The sequence below is a fragment of the Scleropages formosus genome, chromosome 8 (genome assembly GCF_900964775.1).
Source record: "Scleropages formosus chromosome 8, fSclFor1.1, whole genome shotgun sequence".
Lineage (NCBI taxonomy): Eukaryota > Metazoa > Chordata > Actinopteri > Osteoglossiformes > Osteoglossidae > Scleropages > Scleropages formosus.
In genome coordinates this window covers 15994688-16011159 of record NC_041813.1, presented here as the reverse complement: position 1 = coordinate 16011159, position 16472 = coordinate 15994688, and the positions used below count along the sequence as shown (strand labels likewise).

The window sequence follows — 16472 nt, the reverse complement described above, 5'->3', positions numbered from 1 at the left end:
AGCTGGCAACATGCATTCTGAAGTTTATCTCGCTTTGCTCATCGTATTTGGGCATCGAAGATTGGGAGGGATTGCACTCTTTTCTTTTCACCAAGGATGCAATGTAGTAGAGTGAGAGATCTGGGTGTATGCCCAGGTCTGAGGTCTTTCTTTGGTGTTGTACTGGGCCACATGGTGGGGAATGAGATCAAATTTGGTCACATGGAGCTCGACCATTACCACCAGGTCATGTGAGCTTTGCAGTGAAGCAGGTATGAGGAGCTTGACCAGCTACGGTAAGAAGGTTTCATGGAAGCTAACCATGCCATGAAAGAAGAAGTATACAGAACTTAACTTCCTGAGCAGGTAGTTATTTGGGACTATATGCTGAGAGGCAAGTAGAGCTCAGGTGTTCAGTAAGGTTGTATGGAGGGAGGGAGGGAGGGAGATATTTCTCACCACCAGCTCAGACTCTGGACAGGACTGTTGGTAACTATCTGCTAAAACCTGCCAAGAATGTGCTTTTGATCCAGAGCAGCTTAGTCTGAACTGGGGGGGAGGGATTTGTGTTTGGTTGCGGGGTGGGGGGTCCTGTTTACCTTCTGGATCAACTAGAATCTGTGAAGTCATCGGCATGCTTCCAAGGTGCCTCATGATCCCTCAGTTTCCCTCACGTCTGTTCATGTAGCATTTTTCTGCGCGTGTGTGTATGTGTGTGTATAAAAGACTTTAATGGGATATGACCAGTCCTGTTTAGAAGACATTTCTGAACCCAGACTGAAGTCAGAATCATTAATGAACCCTTAACAAATTGCATTCAAAGAGATGGAGCCAAGACCTCACACTGCTCTATGTCCCAACAGTGTAGCTGTGCGCTTTGATGAGATGCCTGCCTCCCCTCCCACTCCTTGTGGTCCCCCCAGTTCCTCTAAGCTTGGAGGCAGAAGCTCACTGAGGTCTGCATGACAGTGATGTCAGCTGTTATAATGAGGTAATTATAAGGTCCTTCTTGCTGGGGTTGTCCTCAGGATGGTGGATTCTGCTGGAACACTTTGGGTCCAAATTCCTTACCATGGTGTTCTTCATCAAACAGGGTCCTTTGCAGAGTTGCTTGTGGTCTGCAGTCAAACTCCAATTAGTGGTCATATCTCCGGTGAGGTTTTGCTCGGTTCATTGAAGGAAAGAGCCCGGTCTTCAGGATCCCCAGACACTGTGAGCTTGAGGGTATTGTCCACTGGGGGAGAAAGTCTCACGGTTAGGAACATGAGTCCTGCCCGGGACTTTGTGCTACGGATGCACAGTACGATGCTGCAACTGGACTACAGTAACTGCATGCATGTGTGACAAGATGAGCAAGGCCAGGGGAGAATCACAGTCCCATGTCACAGGTCTTTGAACACAATATTCACTGTAGCGTGCATAATGTTCCCCCCCAGCTTCTTTATCCATCCAGTGAGTGTCCAAATGCGAATAGGGATTTTGTTGAGTGCAGTGTCTGATTCCTGCTGGTATTTTTCCCTCTTTGGGTTGTGAACCCAACATTTTCTTCCACCGCTGATATTATCCTAATCCCAGAAATTCTGTCACCATCAAGAATGCCCTGCCATAACCGGTACAGATATAAAAGTTAAATGCAAATTTAATAAAGTGTGCTCTTAAAGTGTACACAGGCACATGCACACACCCGTTGCAGACGACGGATGTAATGTCGTTCTTCAATTAAGTGCTCTGTTTGTACAAAACTCACTCCTGCTCCGTGTCTCAAGTTTTTAAGATGTTGTTGTGATTAATAAGTGATCTCTTGGTAACGAAACCCTTCCCGGGCGGTCGCCGCGCGCGTAACTGACAGCAGTGATGGCGCGCTGAGGCAGTTTTTTCGGGGCGGGAGGGGTGGGAGTGGGGGATGAAGGAGGAGGGGGAGAGAGAAAAGAGGAGGGAGGGGGCGTACGAGTGACAGAGGGGAGAGGAGAAGAGAGGAGGGAGACTAATTTGAGAGGGGGCAACGGGCGCGAGCGCCACTGGAACTCGTCGAGAAACTTATACGCAACAGCGGAAAGTTTGCCTCGCGCCGAGTGACGGGTCTCCGCTCTGAACTCTGTCTCGTGCGCGTCGGAGGACCGCGAGGACGGCAGGCGGCGGCTCGCTTGCTCTCTCGCGACGATGCTGCACCGGCGGACCGGCGGCCGAGGCGCGGCGGTGCGCGGGACGCTTGCGCGCGCCCTGCTCGTGGTGCTGCACGCTACGGCGGCCGCGCTCTCTGGTAAGAACGAGACAGAAACCCTACGGTCAGTAAGTGATGATCGGTAAAGGCTGCCGGGCCCGGGGTCCCTGACTGTTCCCGCACCTGCAGCCGGGTGGGTGTGTGTGCGGGAGAACTGAACTAGGAATGCAGTGCCATCGAAGGATGAAGGAACCGCAGACAGCGCCCTTTAAACGCCCGTAGTAGTGGTGGCAAAAGCATGTTATTTTTCATTGTTTCTGGTCTGGGACATAATTCATTGGCCGGCTTTGGAACAACTTTGTGACTATTATTACCGCAGTCTGTGCTCTCTGACAATATCTACATTAAAACTTTACTGTGCAAGTTATTTTGTGCAGAAGTGGCCTATAATTCTTCTCAGATTGTGTATAATTTCTGCATCTCTTGCAATATTCTAAACCACAGCGGGTTTAGTAGTGGTTATGGCAGTCATTTTACAGTATGAAGGCCATTGGTTCGAATCCCACGGGTGTAGTGCCATTCATCAGTTCATAGAGTAAGAAAACCAAGCTGCATAAATGGATAAATCAGTGTTTTTAAAAAGTACGTGCTTGTCTAGTGCTCACTTTGGAGGGAGAGATCAGCCAAATATCGCAACCCAATAATACAAAGTGAGTATGAATGTGTGTTCCATCTGATGTTGAGTCATTTCTTTTTCTGGCTCTGTATCTGAACATCTTGCTTTGGTAGAAATGTGTGTGCTGGGAATTAACACATTAATTCCAAGGCGACTTTATTATTGCCAGTAGTTTGTCCAGGTGCAACCTTGTCTGCTTTATCTGTTTTTTTTTCCCCTGACTTTTTCACATCATACACAAAGTCTCGATGGAGGACAGCAGACAGACTGTGGAATTTGTGTCACAGCCCTATAATCCCCAGGTTTTGATTTAAGAGCGCACGTTTTAAAATGTGATTAAGATGTGGGGTGTTATTATAATAATCAGGATTATACACCCTCCTCGTGCTGCTTTGAACATGTTTTCTTCCGCTCCACCGCTCTCAGAAGGAACCATGGAAAATAAAATGCTGAAAACCACTTAGTATGATTTATATGATACCAGCAAATGGTTTTTTTTTTTTTTTTTCCCCACATCCACTCATACACACACAGTAGGAAGGGCTTCCCTTTACCGGATTCCAAAGATGAGGATTACCGAAATGCTCCCAGGATTTCAAGAGATGCTGGGAGTCTGATGTCATGGCACCACATACTCGTGACTGACGCCGGTTGACTGCAAACTGGTATATTGTTGGTTGAAGAAGACCAACCCCTCGACATGCACAGACACACCGGGGAGATTAAACTTCCAGCAAGGAGAAGTCCCTCCAATCCAATGTAAAAACTGTGGCGAAAACCATGGTTACCTGACCTGTGGTGTCAGAACAATCAGTAATAACTTGAATGGAGAGCCAACAGCCTTATTAAGTCAGTCTTTACAGGGTATGGCAGCAAAATTTAATTTCTCTGCATACAAAAAACAAGCTAGGGATGTGAGCTTTGTGGTGTCTCCATTTCTCAGAAATCTATTTTTTTTGTGGCGTTTACAGTCAGTCTTCCTCGTTACCCTGGTACAACAGTAAAATATGTATTATTTCATCAGTCTAAGTCATTTTTAGAGGTGTTTACCCTCAGTTGATAACGTAAAACTTAGTCTGCAAAAATTGGTAAATCAGTGTAAAGAGCTTACAAATGTAAGTTGCAGTGTCAGCTAATTGAATAAAAAAGCATTTTGTACTTGCATGATACACAGCAAAGATAATGACAGCTACACGACCCCTCACTGACTCCTGGGGGAAAGGCAGACACAAACCGTAATTACACATTAGAGACCATATGTTGAGTATGAGGTCGAAGCGACTCTCTTTCGCCCTCTGTGTGATGTGCAGGGGTGTGAATTGGTCCAGTCAGCGGTGTGCAGGGGTCTGGGGGAACCAGATGCTTGTTGAGAAAACTGACCCAGTTTTTGTTGGTATGTCATCTAAAGCTAATATCGAACGATCCAAAGTGACACACCGGGGAGCCTCATTTTCAAGTTTCGAAATGTTGCGCTTTTTTCTGTAATCGTTATTTTAGGATGAGTCACCGGTTGGGCCGAACGACAGCTGACAACAAGTTTGGAAAGTGTTGGCTGTCAGCAAATGTAGCTGCTTTGTTTCTGGGATAAAGAGATGGGACTTACGGGTGTGCGGTGTCATAGACACCTCAGTGTTGTACACCTTGATGCATGATGTGAAACTGAGAGTTCTTCTCTCCTGGGATACATGTGCAGAGTGTTGTGTGTGGAAGGTCTACTTTGTCGTTGTACTGAAATGTACTTTTTCTAAGCAGATGCGTGTTTTCAGTGCTACACCCGACCGTATGCTGTCCAACTTCACTCTCTAGGCCCTGAATCTGCCACTCAGAGACCAAGCTGCTGTCCACACACACGGGACACGAAACAGATGTGTGAAAATGCAGTGAAGTGCGCTCTTCTGATTCATCTATCGGCCAGACGGAGCTCTTTTTCACGCTTGACAGGGTCACCAGCATCGAAGGCAAGAGGTTAACCACTCAGAGGCCGTGGCACGTGTGTGGCAGTCTACAGTCCGCCAAGTGCTGCACACTATAGGCGCTGGTGGGGGGGTTTGCTGGGGGCCTTTGCCCTGACATGAGTCACCGGGGAGGGCTGGGGATAAACAGCGGAGGGTCGATGGCATGCGGCACGCTGCGCACTTTGGGGGGTGGTCACCCACTCACACTGGATCAAAGCTGCATATCCCTGACCTCTCGTTGCCTCCCCTTTTATCAGATGTCTCCCCTCATGGCAGAAACGACTGTTCCCACGACGACCACAGCTCAGCCCACTTCCCCGAGAGCTTCGTGTGCAGTCCGGCGCGGTGGCTCGCACGAGGTGGCAATTACCCACCCTGCGAGGGATGCCCGTTGTGGGCAGAATAGATGTAGGAATGTGTAGGGCTATCTGTTTATCCATGTGTGTCTGCACACGTATGCATGTGTGTGTCTTTGTGAATTTCGCTCTGTGACTGTGTGTGTATTCCTGTGTGAGCAGTTGTACCGCTGTACTTAAAAAGCAATGCACTTCAGCCATATTTACTGTGTATGTTTTTCTTGGCAGTAAAACAGGCTGAGCTGAGAGCAGAGAGGTTGTGTGTGTGTTTGATTTATGTGTGTGTCTGCGTGTGTGGAGAGTTGAACGGATAATGTGCAATGACCCTGAGGCATACAGGTACATGTGGGCTCCAGGTCCATAATTCCTTCTTTCCTCTCCCTTATTTTCTTTTTTCAATATTTGGAGAAAAGCGTCTGCTAAATAAATAAATGTAAATGTAAATATCTTGTTACAGCCTGGCTGGAGAAGGGGGGGGGGGTGGTTTCCCAGCACCATTCTTGGCACCTTAACAGATGAGTGTGTGTGGAGGCCAAAGCTCCTCTAACTCTACATCTCATCCCAGATTCTTGATATTTGTGCATCCGTGCTATTGGAGGGCTGACAGCAACGTTGGCTGTGGACACGGAGAGGGGCGTGTCAGCAATGAAGTGATGGAGCAAGGGGCTTCTGACCTTATTCCTCTTTCCAACCATAACACACACCCTAACCACTCGCTACGTATACACAATGCACAATATCTCACCCCCACACACGTCCCATTAGAGTGAACATCTGGTGTCCAGAAACATCCCTCACTTAGTGCCACCAGTCCTGACAGCCAATCATCTTGCTGCTGCATGGACTCAAAGGGTTGGGAAGGGGAAATTCTGAGTGTGACCCTCGTCCTACACTGTGGACCCTGAAGCCAAAGCTGGGAGAAGGGAACGGAGAGAAAGGTCACCCCATTGCTTGGCATCGAATCCTGTTGCCGTGCGACGCTGGTCAGATGTTCCTAGAGAGAGGGGATGGGAAAGCAGTGGGCGGTTCTGCGAGGGGCAGGATCCTTGGATGGGAAATTGACCATATCTTCCAGGTTACTTCACAGGCAGCAAACTGCAGCATTTTTTCTGATTTCACTTAAGTGATTCATGCTACAAAGTCGGTGTAGAAATTGCCTGAAAATAAAAAATTTCTGATCCTATATTCATTTCAAAGCACGAAATTCCTTTCACTGGCGGGCGCGACACTGCAGTGTGACTGTCGATGCAAGGACACACTCTCCCTCTGGTTAGGGATGCACAGACAGCTCCATCGGGACCTTGTCTTCTATTCTGCGTGGTAGGGGTTCAGTGAGAAAGCGCCGCAGATTCCGAGCGGTTTCGCACATGACCGCCAGCTTGACCGACCCACGAGAAATCGGCCTTAATTCACAGCACACTTATCTGAGCTCCTCCCTGACGTGATTAATATCTGCTTCTCCCAGCTTGCATTCCTCCCCTATGTAAGACCCTCCTTGATTTCCAAGGAACTGCAGGATGGGGTCAGGGGGATGTGCAGAAGGGTGGTGTCTCATGTAGGTGCGAGGAATATCTTTTGTGGCGAGCAGGATTAGCGCCGCCCTGCTGGAGCCCAGTGGTACTGCAAAAGGTGTAGAACCCCTAAGAACACAGAAAGCCTCACCACTGGTCACTGGAGTCAAAGGTCATAAAAAATCTGAGTACAAAGTATTTATGGCATGTATAATAAGGATGGGGATGGGTGTGTGGGTGAAGCGTGCTCACACTATCAGACAGAGGCACACACCGGCACGTTTGTGGTTGCACAAACCACAGCAGGGCAGCCGTGGCGGAGCCGGCACAGGTGAGGCAGACTAGGGGCCTTCGGCAAATCAAAGGTGAGGCAAAGATGAAAAGACAGGAGGCTCCGCCCACCTCCGCATCAGATACTGTTTATTTCATTGAAACGGCAGCGTGCCTTTCAATCAGAGCTCATCTTGACCCGTGTGTCTGTTTCTGTGTGTGTGAGTCTGTTTGGCCGAGAGCTGATTTACATCATGCAGTTGCTAAGAAGCTGAGCTTTGCACAGTTCCGAACACTTCATCCTTTTTCACGTCTGAGTAGTTTAGCAAGGAATTTGGGTTAAGAACGCTAACCTCCTTGGACCCAAACTTGCAATGTTTTGATCACAAATCCAGGTCCCAAGTCACTTACACAGCTGCTGCCTTGGCTCTGTGTATGAGCATGTGTGTGGGAAATTGGAACTGAAATCGTGAGTGCGTGTGAGAAGGACAGCAAATGCGTGTATGAGAGAGAAAGAAGGTTCGTGTGTCTGAAATTGGGAACGGCATTGTGAGTTTTTGAGATGGAGAAGCAAGTGTGTGTGTGTGTGTGTGTGATACAGAGAGGGATAGAGAGAGACACTCTGTTCCTGCCAGTAAAGCACCTTTGGAGATTTCGGGCTGAGTCTTGGAGGCAGCTGTGCGCCGCCCCCATGTTCTGCTCTCTCTCAGCTTGACTCATTTGCTCCCTTTCCGATCACCGCGTTCGGCTTGAAGTGCACAAACAGCATGTGGCTCGGACACTGGAGAAGCACGCGAATACCCCGTGTCCACAGGCAGGTGAATCGGTCAGCAAGAGAGCAGCTCGCCTCGGGGATCATCCCTCAGCTGGGAGTGGCCCCTGTGAGTCACCGGCGGCTGGACGCTGTGCGGCAGCATGCGTAACATCGCTGATCCCTTCGAGGACTTGAGGACATGTGTTTCTCTAGTGTTTTTATAGGTTCTTTCCTGCCAGAGCCATCGGAGTCGGCACAGCCTGTCCTCCCCCGTGTCACATGGACTGCGCTCTGTTTTGTTGTTTTGTCTCTCTGCCTGTTTCCTTGGAGCTGTGCGGTGGTCACTGTGCCAGTGGGTGGCTGTGGTCAGTGTGGCATTATGCCATTGATGTGAGCATTAGCGTTTAAAGGCTATTCTTGTCCGTGTTCCTGCCCTCTTCCTGCAGGCATGGGGAAGCATGGGGCGAGCAAGGTATTTACCCTGCTGTGCAAATGGGTAAATCACTGTAAGTAGATTAGCGTACAAATCTAACATTCCAAGTCACCTTGGAGAAAAGAGATGAATGAATGAATAATATTAAATAGAATTTCTCTGTAGATGGGAGGGAGAGAAGGAGGGGGAGGCACAAAGGGCGAGCAGCAGACACTTCCCCAGACAGACCCCCCTCTTCACAGACAGGTGTCAGCTGTCAGGTGTGTGGCTGGGTGCTTGTTAGGCCGCTGCTCTCCAGCCCTTAATAACACCCTCCTCGACTGGCTCGTCTGTCCAGGACCCTCCTATTGCCGGATTGTGTTCTCAGAGATCACCGAGTTACTGTCCAAAGGCTGTCGGTGACTGGACAGTGTGCAGAAGGTCAGGCATCTGGGGCAAAGTGGAACCCCAGTGGAACCAGCACTTTATACTGGAGCTCCATGTTCCTTATTACACGTAAAAATCACTCCGAATGTCCATCACTGTTCTAAAGCACTTTGTTCCTCTGCTTCTTCCTCAAACAGCCAGTTCCACTGATGTTCTGCGGTTGCTGGACCTCTCAGAAGATATGGAGGGTGTTACCATGGCGGCAGGCTTTTGCGACAGTAGGAATGGTTCCAAAGAGGTCGACATGGCTTTCAGGATAGACAAGAAGCTCCAGCTAAGTGCCCCAACCAAGCAACTCTTCCCAGGTACACACACACGCACACACACACTGCTCTGTCTAGGTGTGTTCACTGAACTCTGACACAGTTCGGTTTCTGCACGCAAAGATTTTGGACGTGATGTTTCTGACCTCCTCAGACTCAGCCTTCCCGGAGGACTTCTCACTGATGATGACGCTGCGGCCAGTTCAGGGGGCACAGTTCTTCCTGCTTGCAGTATACGATGAGCAGGGGGTGCAGCAGCTGGGCCTCGAGGTAGGCCGTTCACCCATGCTGCTTTATGAGGACCAGCTGGGGCTGCCCACACCTGACCTGTACCCCACCTTCAGTGAGGTCAACCTGTCCGATGGCGGGTGAGTAGTTTGATTCCCCAGCGCTGCTGGTCACATGCTCCTGCAGTGTTGCCATAGCAGCCATTGGCTGCTTGATTTTATTGGCTGGATGAACACGAGGCAGCTTGTTTTAAGAGTGATTGGTGTAAGCTGGAAACCAGAGGATATTCCGTGTTTGTTTTGGTTTGACGTTGCCCCGCCCACTCTTACCAGGTGGCACAGGATTGCCTACAGCATCCAGGGCAAGGTCGTTACGCTCTACCTGGACTGCAAGAAGGTGCAGACGCTGGACCTACCACGTGGAGACCACCCTGTGATCAGCACCGATGGAGTCACCATGTTTGGGTCACGGCTGCTGGACAACGAGGTGTTTGAGGTGAGGCGCTGCTGGGCACACCATGGAGCAGGTTTCCCGGGAACATGTCAACATCCAGCTGCTTGTTGATTGTTAAAGCTTATTTTTTTAGGGAGGATGAGGCTGGATGATGAATATTCCTCCCTCAGCTAAGTAGGAGCTGCTAGCAGTAACTGAACATTTGCACAGTGCCATCTCCTGTCTGTACCGTCAGCATGCACCCTGTCCGCTTGCTGAGCGCACACTTCATTGCTTCCGTGGAACATCTGGGAGTTAAATTTTTACGCGTCATTTACCTGACGCCTTTGTTCAAGGTGACTTAGAATATCAGATTTATATACTTGCCAACTTACGGTGATTTACCAATTTATACATCTCTGTAATTTTCACTTTATCAGTTCAGGGTAAGTATCTTGATTAAAGGGTATTACAGCCGAAGCAGGTATTTGAACCCGGGTCCTTCGGTTGCAAGGTGTTGACTCTATCCACCACACTGCCTCTGCTCTTGAAAGTCTCAAAATTCTCGTGTCTTCTTTCTTTTTTCAACATGTGGTTTTATTTGACACAGCTGACTGCTGAAATATGAAAATCAACAGTTTATGAGAAAATATGATAAAAAAGTATTGGCCTTAGGAGGAAGTTTTGCTCCTCATCACAGGGGTGGGGAAGAGAAGTAACCACTGGCTGACTGACTGTGACTAACAGTTTTCCCCACTGGTGATTCACTATTGTTTCTGATTAGTTTTTTTTTTTTTTTTTCCCCCCTGTGTTTCTCACAGAAAAAAAGCCTAGAAAGATGTTTATGATTTTCTGTGAGCTGGGGTTAGGGTTTTGTGACCTCTGGGAGCCACTGGGTACCAGGGGACATGAGGGTTCGGTGCATTCCCAGGCCCCTTCAATCTGGGAGGACCCAGGGGTCTCACCCTATCCGGGGGGGTCCGCACCAGACCTGGGCCAGGCTCCGCGGTGGGACGTCTGTCTGCGTCGACTTCTCTGCTGGAGATGAGATACCAACCATATCGCTCTTCACAGACACAGCAGCCTGACCCACTCTGTGTGTGTGTGTGTGTGTGTGTGTGTGTGTGTGTGTGTGTGTGGTACAAGGCGCAGGGCGGCAGCGAGCTGCACTCCTCGGTCTATTTGTTTTCTGAACGCCGTCTGATTGTGTTCAGCCTCATTCTTCCCCCGGCTCCTGGTTCTCATTAGAGGCACAGCCCTGTGTTTGTGTGTGTGTGTGTGTTGTGTGTGTGTGTGTTTGTGTCTCTCCTCACTGGCTGTTCTCTCCAGTGTTCCCATATGACCCAGACATGTGTGGGTGGAGTCATAGTGACAGGGTGGGGGCAGCAAACTGGGCACTCTCAGGACAACGGACACCCTGCGGGGGGCCCTTGGCAGTCTGGGTTTCTGACTGGGGGGCACCAGCTGGCAATAGACCTCCTCATAGCCTGGCCCCAAGTCTCTCCCACACTAGTCTTCGCCACCTGACTGTCCTACACTTTTTCTCCTGTCTGTGGAAGATCTGGAACCTCACATTGTCCAAGATGCAGTAAGCTCAGATGGATAGAGGGAAACAGTCTGGCCTTGTTTACCGCACACCAAACAAATCACACGGGAGCAAAGGTTTGTTATGTGTAATGGCTTGCCACACGACACGCTCCATCTTTTTTTCTGAGAAAGGCTTTTATCAGAACTTCCCCCTTTGGAGACCATCAGGCACTAACTCAGTTACCGTGAAGTCCACACATCATACACTGTTTACCGTGAGGTCGACCCCCAGTAGTCCATATTTCACACACACACTTTGTACTGTGAGATCTGAGCGCTGTGGACATGTGCCATATACCCTGAATACTGTGAAAATTACCATGCACTGTTTACGTTGAGGTCCACCTAAACCAGTGTGTGTGTGTGTAAAACACATCAAGTACCCTTGATCAATGTACTTACCATGGACTGGAGCAGTAAAAATTACCCAGCTGTTTCAATCTCTGTATGTAGTTTATTGTACAAAGATAGCAGTATAAGTCACTTTGGAGAAAAGTGTCACATGGTTATGGTTATAGTCATGGTTAATAAAAATCATAGACCTTCACACGGACCATCGTTCTATACAGACCATCACACTGACTGCTGTTGTACACAATCACTGCCCCACATTGACTGCTGCCCCTCCCCCATTGGCCTCACTGCTGCTCACATTGTGTGTTGAGTTGAAAACACTCTAGGTCCCTAAGTAGTCACTGGCAGTAGAAGAAGAGGCCGGTTTCACCCTTCCTTCAGTTCTCTGAGCCACTGCACCATCTAAATAGGATCAGCAAGAGTTTTCCCTTCTCTAGCAGTGTCTCCCTCATCCCTCTGTCTCATTCTGTCCCTCCGTCCATCTCTGTCGTCCAGGGCGACATCCAGCAGCTCCTGCTGGTAGGGGATCCCAGCGTGGCGGCAGAGTACTGCTCTCTCCACATGCCGGACTGTGAGCCCGCAGCACCCCACAGCAACTTGACCCATGGTCCTGAGGAGATGCAGGTGAGTGCATCTGCCACCAGGGGGAGCCACTCTGTACAAAACAAACACCGTGTCTCCATTTCATGGAGCGGAGTTGATGCGGAGTCCAAACTTTCCTGCCATCTCACAGGGGAATGACATGTCCAGAAACCGCTGCAATACCGTGCAGGAAGGCGGGCCTTTTGTTGTGTTTCCACTTCCTTTGCCTGCTGCTGTTTGCCCTCTGAAGTTTTTGCGTGTCGGATACCTGTGCTGCCTGGGAACCCGCCCTTCAAGAGCACGAAGCGGTTAGAACTTGCGCAGTCGGAGAGCCATCGCAGTCGAACAGCGCAGCAGCTTCTATCCCACTGCTGCGGAAACGAAGAGTGTGCAAATTTTCAATCTGCACGCTCAGGTAAAACACGTATAGACTGCTTGGCTGCCGTGCCGCCTCCCGATAGCAAACACAAACGTAGCTCACAGATGTTGGCAGATGCTCACGCACGCAGAACACAGGACCTCAGAGACCGAAAACTCCATATATGTTTAATGAGCAGCGTTTGCGCCAGATCACCCCCTGGGTTCCAATTCCCGCACTACTCAAGGAGTGGGCTGTGGACAGCTGTCCCAGAAGTGGACCACCACCCAACAGACCCCCCAGAACCTGCATATGTATGGATAGCAGTCTGTCTGCCAGCCCCCCCGACACCAGTTCCGCACAATTTATTACGACAAAGGCTTTCCTGCCGGGGGAAAGTAAAGCAAACTGCAGTGATGTTAGAAGATCAGGGCCAAGTCGAGCCGTATCTCAGCGAAGGAACGATTGTGAAGGAGTCTGGCCTCCCCCCTCAAACCAGTGCACAGCTCCATAGCCCAGTGGCATCAATCCATCAGGGGCGTAGGAACCCCGTCAGGGAAGATCGCAAACACCATGGTGTCTCGCGGTAAATTACACATCCGTTTATTGTGTCTGAGTGTGAACTCCGGTGGGCTGAATCCACAGAGGAGCAGTTTGCGCCTCTCAGCTTCTGGGTTTAAAGGGTGAGCTGGTGTTTATGTGTGAGTCATTTTCATTGTCTGTCATTGTAATTGCCCTCGGTGGATGTAGGTATGAGTGAATGAGTGAGTGTGTGTTGTTGTCCTGTGATGGCCTGGTGTCCTGTCCAGGGTATACCCTGCATCACACACTATGCTTTCAGGCTGTGGATGACCACGACCCTGTGTCGGACAACTGGTTATTAATAGTGGATGCAATGATTGTATTCATTATGTGCGTCTTTTTATGAGTGCGTACGTGAGTAAATATATGTGGGAATGGATGTGTGGTGGTGTCCCAGTATGCAGGAGTCAGTAGATTGCATGTTTGCATGTGTGTCCTGCTGGGCTGCACAGAGGAAGTACCATGACCAGTAGAAAGGGTCCCAGTAGGCCCCTCCCAACCATCTCTGGCCCCAGACCATGTTCCAGAAGTGTGGAGTGGTGGGTCGGTCACTGTTTGAGGCTTCTCGATCCTGAGGCCTCTAGGGCAGGATGCAGCTGAAGGAGATCAGCTCAAGATCTTACTGTATCATTCAGAGCCTTTCAGTCATCTGCGGCATTCCTGCGAGCTGTTTTCTGCCCTTTGTTTCCAGTCCGTTTCTCTGGAATTTCTGGGGGAGCACTTTGGTGGTTGGGTGGCGAAATCTTCAGCAGGTGTTTGCCCTTTTGGGCCATTTGTCACACTTATCTGTGTTTTACTGCTGTTTGTTGCTCTTTTTTTTTCTCCCCGTATGCTTGCTGCTTCTGCTCGGTTTACCAAAAGCCCCTTGAGCGCAACCCTGATCCGACCCAACACGGCAATACAGTGGGAAAGCAGAAGTCCACCAAAAAAGGCAGGAAAGGCAAGAAGGACAGGAAGAGGAAAAGGGACAAGTCCTCCCGCAAGAACAGGAAGAATAAGAAGGAATCTAGGAAGAAGAGGAAGGAATCAGAGGCCCTCCAAGATGGCTTTCTCGGGGTGTCAACTGCAGTACCTCAGTATTTACTGCAGCACCAATCAGAAGTCAACATTTCACTTGTAACAGGACACCTTCCACTGGCAGCTGTCACTCAGTTGGAGGTTACACCCGCAGTTCCCCAGCCCACGAAAGCAGGACCTTTAACCTCCAGGACCCTGTCTGAGCCACCACCCAAGACGCTGGAGATTCCCATTCGTGAGCCCGTCTCCACCCCTGAAGCCACTCCAACACCGCACCGTACTCTGCCTGAACCCACAGTCCCAGGAGAGGAGGTACATGGGAAAGTGCTGCTGTAGTGCCTCCTCCTTGTTTCTTGTATCTCCTCTAATACTTACTAACCACTCAAAAATACATTTACTCGCTCCTGCATAGGACATCGCACATCGCTACAACAGTTCACCTTGTTGCCTGCAGGTGTCGCTGTAGTGCAAAGAGAATGTGCCTTTATAGCCGCAGATACAGGGCAAGCAGTGCTGGCATATATGTGAGCAGTATCATGTTGCACGTGCGTTACACAGTAATTGTGTCAACATATATGAGTCAGATACTTATAGCGATGTATGTCTGAGACCCCCAACTACACTCACCTTGTCAGTGCAATTCTTTCCCTCCTTTGCCTTTGTACCTTGTATAGTCCTGATCACGTCCTACGCAACTCTGGATAGTCTAGTCTCGGTTTTACACATCCCTCCGTGGCCCTGTACTAGTCCCACACACTCCTGTATAGTCCAGTTCTGGTCTTACGCACCCCTGTATGGCCTAGTTGGAGTCCTACTTGCACCAGTACAGTGCAGTCCCCGTCCTACACAAACCTATGTGGTTCAGTTCTGGTCCTACGCACCGCTGTATGATCCAGTTCCAGGTTTACGCATCCCTGTGTGGTCCACTCCTGGTTCTCCATGCCCTGATAGGGTCCATTCCCAGTCTTCTTCACCCCCTGTATGGTTCAGGCTGTTCTGTGGTTTTCCTCAGACACCCAGCCCTGACAATGATCCTTTTTCCTCAATGTTTGTGGGAACTCTGGCTATACAACATCCACCAGGGCTTATGAGAAAAAGTTTTGTTTATAGGTTTTTACAAAACATAACCATTTAGTAAACAGCCTTTAATCTTGAGCAGCCAAAGTGCTATATTTGTTTATGAGACATAATCTAAGTTGTTTAGGTCCTTTGTATCCATCTATAGTGTCATACTGAGAAATCTGTGGTTATCTGTCGAGTTGAGGGTATAAAAAGACCGTAACGAGACTGATTTCAATTCTCAGCCAGATGAAAAATTCTAGACTAAAAGATGATGCGATTTTAAGACAGACTTAACAGGACTTAGTATAAACTTGCATGTACATTTTGGTTACTTTTTATGAAGCTCACAAAAATGAGCTTTGTGTCCTCAGAGAACTTCTCCATGGAGAAACCCAGGGTCTGTCTTTAGATGGGTGCTGTAAGTTACATTTCATATTCATAACCAGTCTCTCGCAATATCACACTCTAATTTAATCAGTGTCATGCTGCAGTCACAGTCTGCCAGAAAAACATTGGCTCTTTCACTCTAATTGACTGACTCCATGAGCTTCACAGCCACGTAGCTCATCACTGGCAGCAGTAACTCATCCCTGTGCTCTCATTGGTTAACTGCACAGTCGAAAGCGACTGCTTCCGCCCTAGAGATGCCAGGTAAACGTTAACCACCGATCCTCACTCCGGTGTGATGATAAAGTTAACCCACTTTGAGAGTGTCATCTGTCCAGTGTCATTCCTGGGTTTCATTACCAGCCTCAGGGGACCGGTGGAACTGGTGCAGATGTGATCTTGATTAACGTTCTCTGGCGTTTCCTTGGCTGCAGTTGTCATGGTGCTGTTCTGACGCTTTCTGTTGGTATCCAGTTGGAGAAGCATGCCAATCAGTCAGAGCCGGAGGAGTTTGAGGACGATTTCTTCAGCAACATGTATGACGACATCTCAGTTTCCACGGTGACAGTGGGCCCCAACATCACAAAGTATGAGGTGGGTCATCACATGCTGTTTATTGTTATTGCGATGTCACAGACCTGTGCCACAGAATAACACTGATCCATGGCTGGCTCATACAGACTCTGGAGTATGAGGAAATGAAGAATGAGATGGAATACAATGAAAAGGAATATGAGGAGTATGAGTATGAAGATCGATACGGATTGGCTGAGAGAGAGGGGGCGGAGACCGCGCAGGTACATCTTGCTGTGAGCAGCCGATCAGAGCAGCACAGTCAGAGCAGCTGTTCCCTTTGAGATGCTAGTCCTTACTAAAGGGAGATCTATCAATGACTAGACACACATTAGGTGCTGGGTCCTGCTGGCTATGGCTGACATTTTATACCCCCTCTTCAGGGGAAACAAGAGAACATCGTCGGCCAGAAGGGGGAGAAAGGAGAGCCAGCCGCCATAGAGCCAGTAAGGTCCTGCACAGGGGTCACATGAACACATGCACAATAAGTCATATAATCACACACCATCACTATGCTACTGACCAA

The 16472-nt window shown here is 49.2% G+C and overlaps 1 protein-coding gene across 1 annotated transcript in view; it reads left to right on the top strand.

Moving 5' to 3' along the window:
- The first annotated feature begins 1932 nt into the window (after positions 1–1932).
- Positions 1933–16472, top strand: part of col5a3a (collagen, type V, alpha 3a) — a 43359-nt gene continuing 28819 nt past the window's right edge. Inside the window, exons 1-9 of the mRNA XM_029253854.1 lie at positions 1933–2239; positions 8659–8826; positions 8939–9152; positions 9345–9507; positions 11881–12009; positions 13769–14236; positions 15848–15967; positions 16054–16170; positions 16330–16392. Of these exons, the coding sequence (XP_029109687.1) occupies positions 2140–2239; positions 8659–8826; positions 8939–9152; positions 9345–9507; positions 11881–12009; positions 13769–14236; positions 15848–15967; positions 16054–16170; positions 16330–16392 (1542 nt within the window). The 5' untranslated portion in view covers positions 1933–2139. The remainder of the gene's footprint in view (positions 2240–8658; positions 8827–8938; positions 9153–9344; positions 9508–11880; positions 12010–13768; positions 14237–15847; positions 15968–16053; positions 16171–16329; positions 16393–16472) is intronic.